This window comes from Buceros rhinoceros, unplaced genomic scaffold (genome assembly GCF_000710305.1).
Source record: "Buceros rhinoceros silvestris isolate BGI_N320 unplaced genomic scaffold, ASM71030v1 scaffold20339, whole genome shotgun sequence".
Lineage (NCBI taxonomy): Eukaryota > Metazoa > Chordata > Aves > Bucerotiformes > Bucerotidae > Buceros > Buceros rhinoceros.
In genome coordinates, this window is record NW_010433534.1 from 5652 (window position 1) to 6260 (window position 609).

General features: G+C 66.0%; 1 protein-coding gene across 1 annotated transcript in view; it reads right to left on the bottom strand.

Annotated features, from left to right (window-relative positions):
• Window positions 1–609, bottom strand: part of KLHDC8B (kelch domain containing 8B) — a gene marked incomplete at its 5' end in the record, with an annotated part of 2627 nt that overhangs the window by 749 nt on the left and 1269 nt on the right. The window contains one exon of the mRNA XM_010144160.1: window positions 564–609. Within this exon, the coding sequence (XP_010142462.1) occupies window positions 564–609 (46 nt within the window). The remainder of the gene's footprint in view (window positions 1–563) is intronic.

The window sequence follows — 609 nt, forward strand, 5'->3', positions numbered from 1 at the left end:
TCCCACCGCAGCACGGCTCAGAAGCAACACCCTGCTGCAGGGATCCAGCCAGCACCACTCTCCGTTCCTCATCACCTCCTCTAGCCCTGCAGCGGGAGGTCTGGCTCAGCCCAGGCAGGGTCGGCAGGGTCTGGCAGCCCTCGCTGCAGGGCTGGGGGCGCTGCAGCTGGCACCAGGCCCTGCAGACAGCCCTCCCTGCTGCACCCCCGCTGCTGAGTGACAGCACTAACCTTTTTCCTGCTCTCTCAGGAGAGGGATGCAGTGCCGCAGCCCTGTGCGGTGGGGCTGAGCTGCTGTGGGCTGTGCAAGGACCGCACACCGCACATGAGCTGGGGAAAGCCTGGCCAGTGAGTGAAAGGGGCAAGTGGCTCATGGGGGCAGCCTGTGGGACGGGCAGCAGGGTTTCCCCAGCACTTGGGGGGCACAGGAGGGACCCAGCTGCTGACGGCGTTGCAGTACCCCCACGGTTTTGCACAGTCGACCTCCCTGCTGCCGCGCGTGTCACTGATGTGCCACAAAGAACAGGGACAGGAACATGGCTACACGCCTACCCCTGGCATTACCGAGGCCACCCACGGCCACCACTCTTCCTCCCAGGCAGCCGGCCAC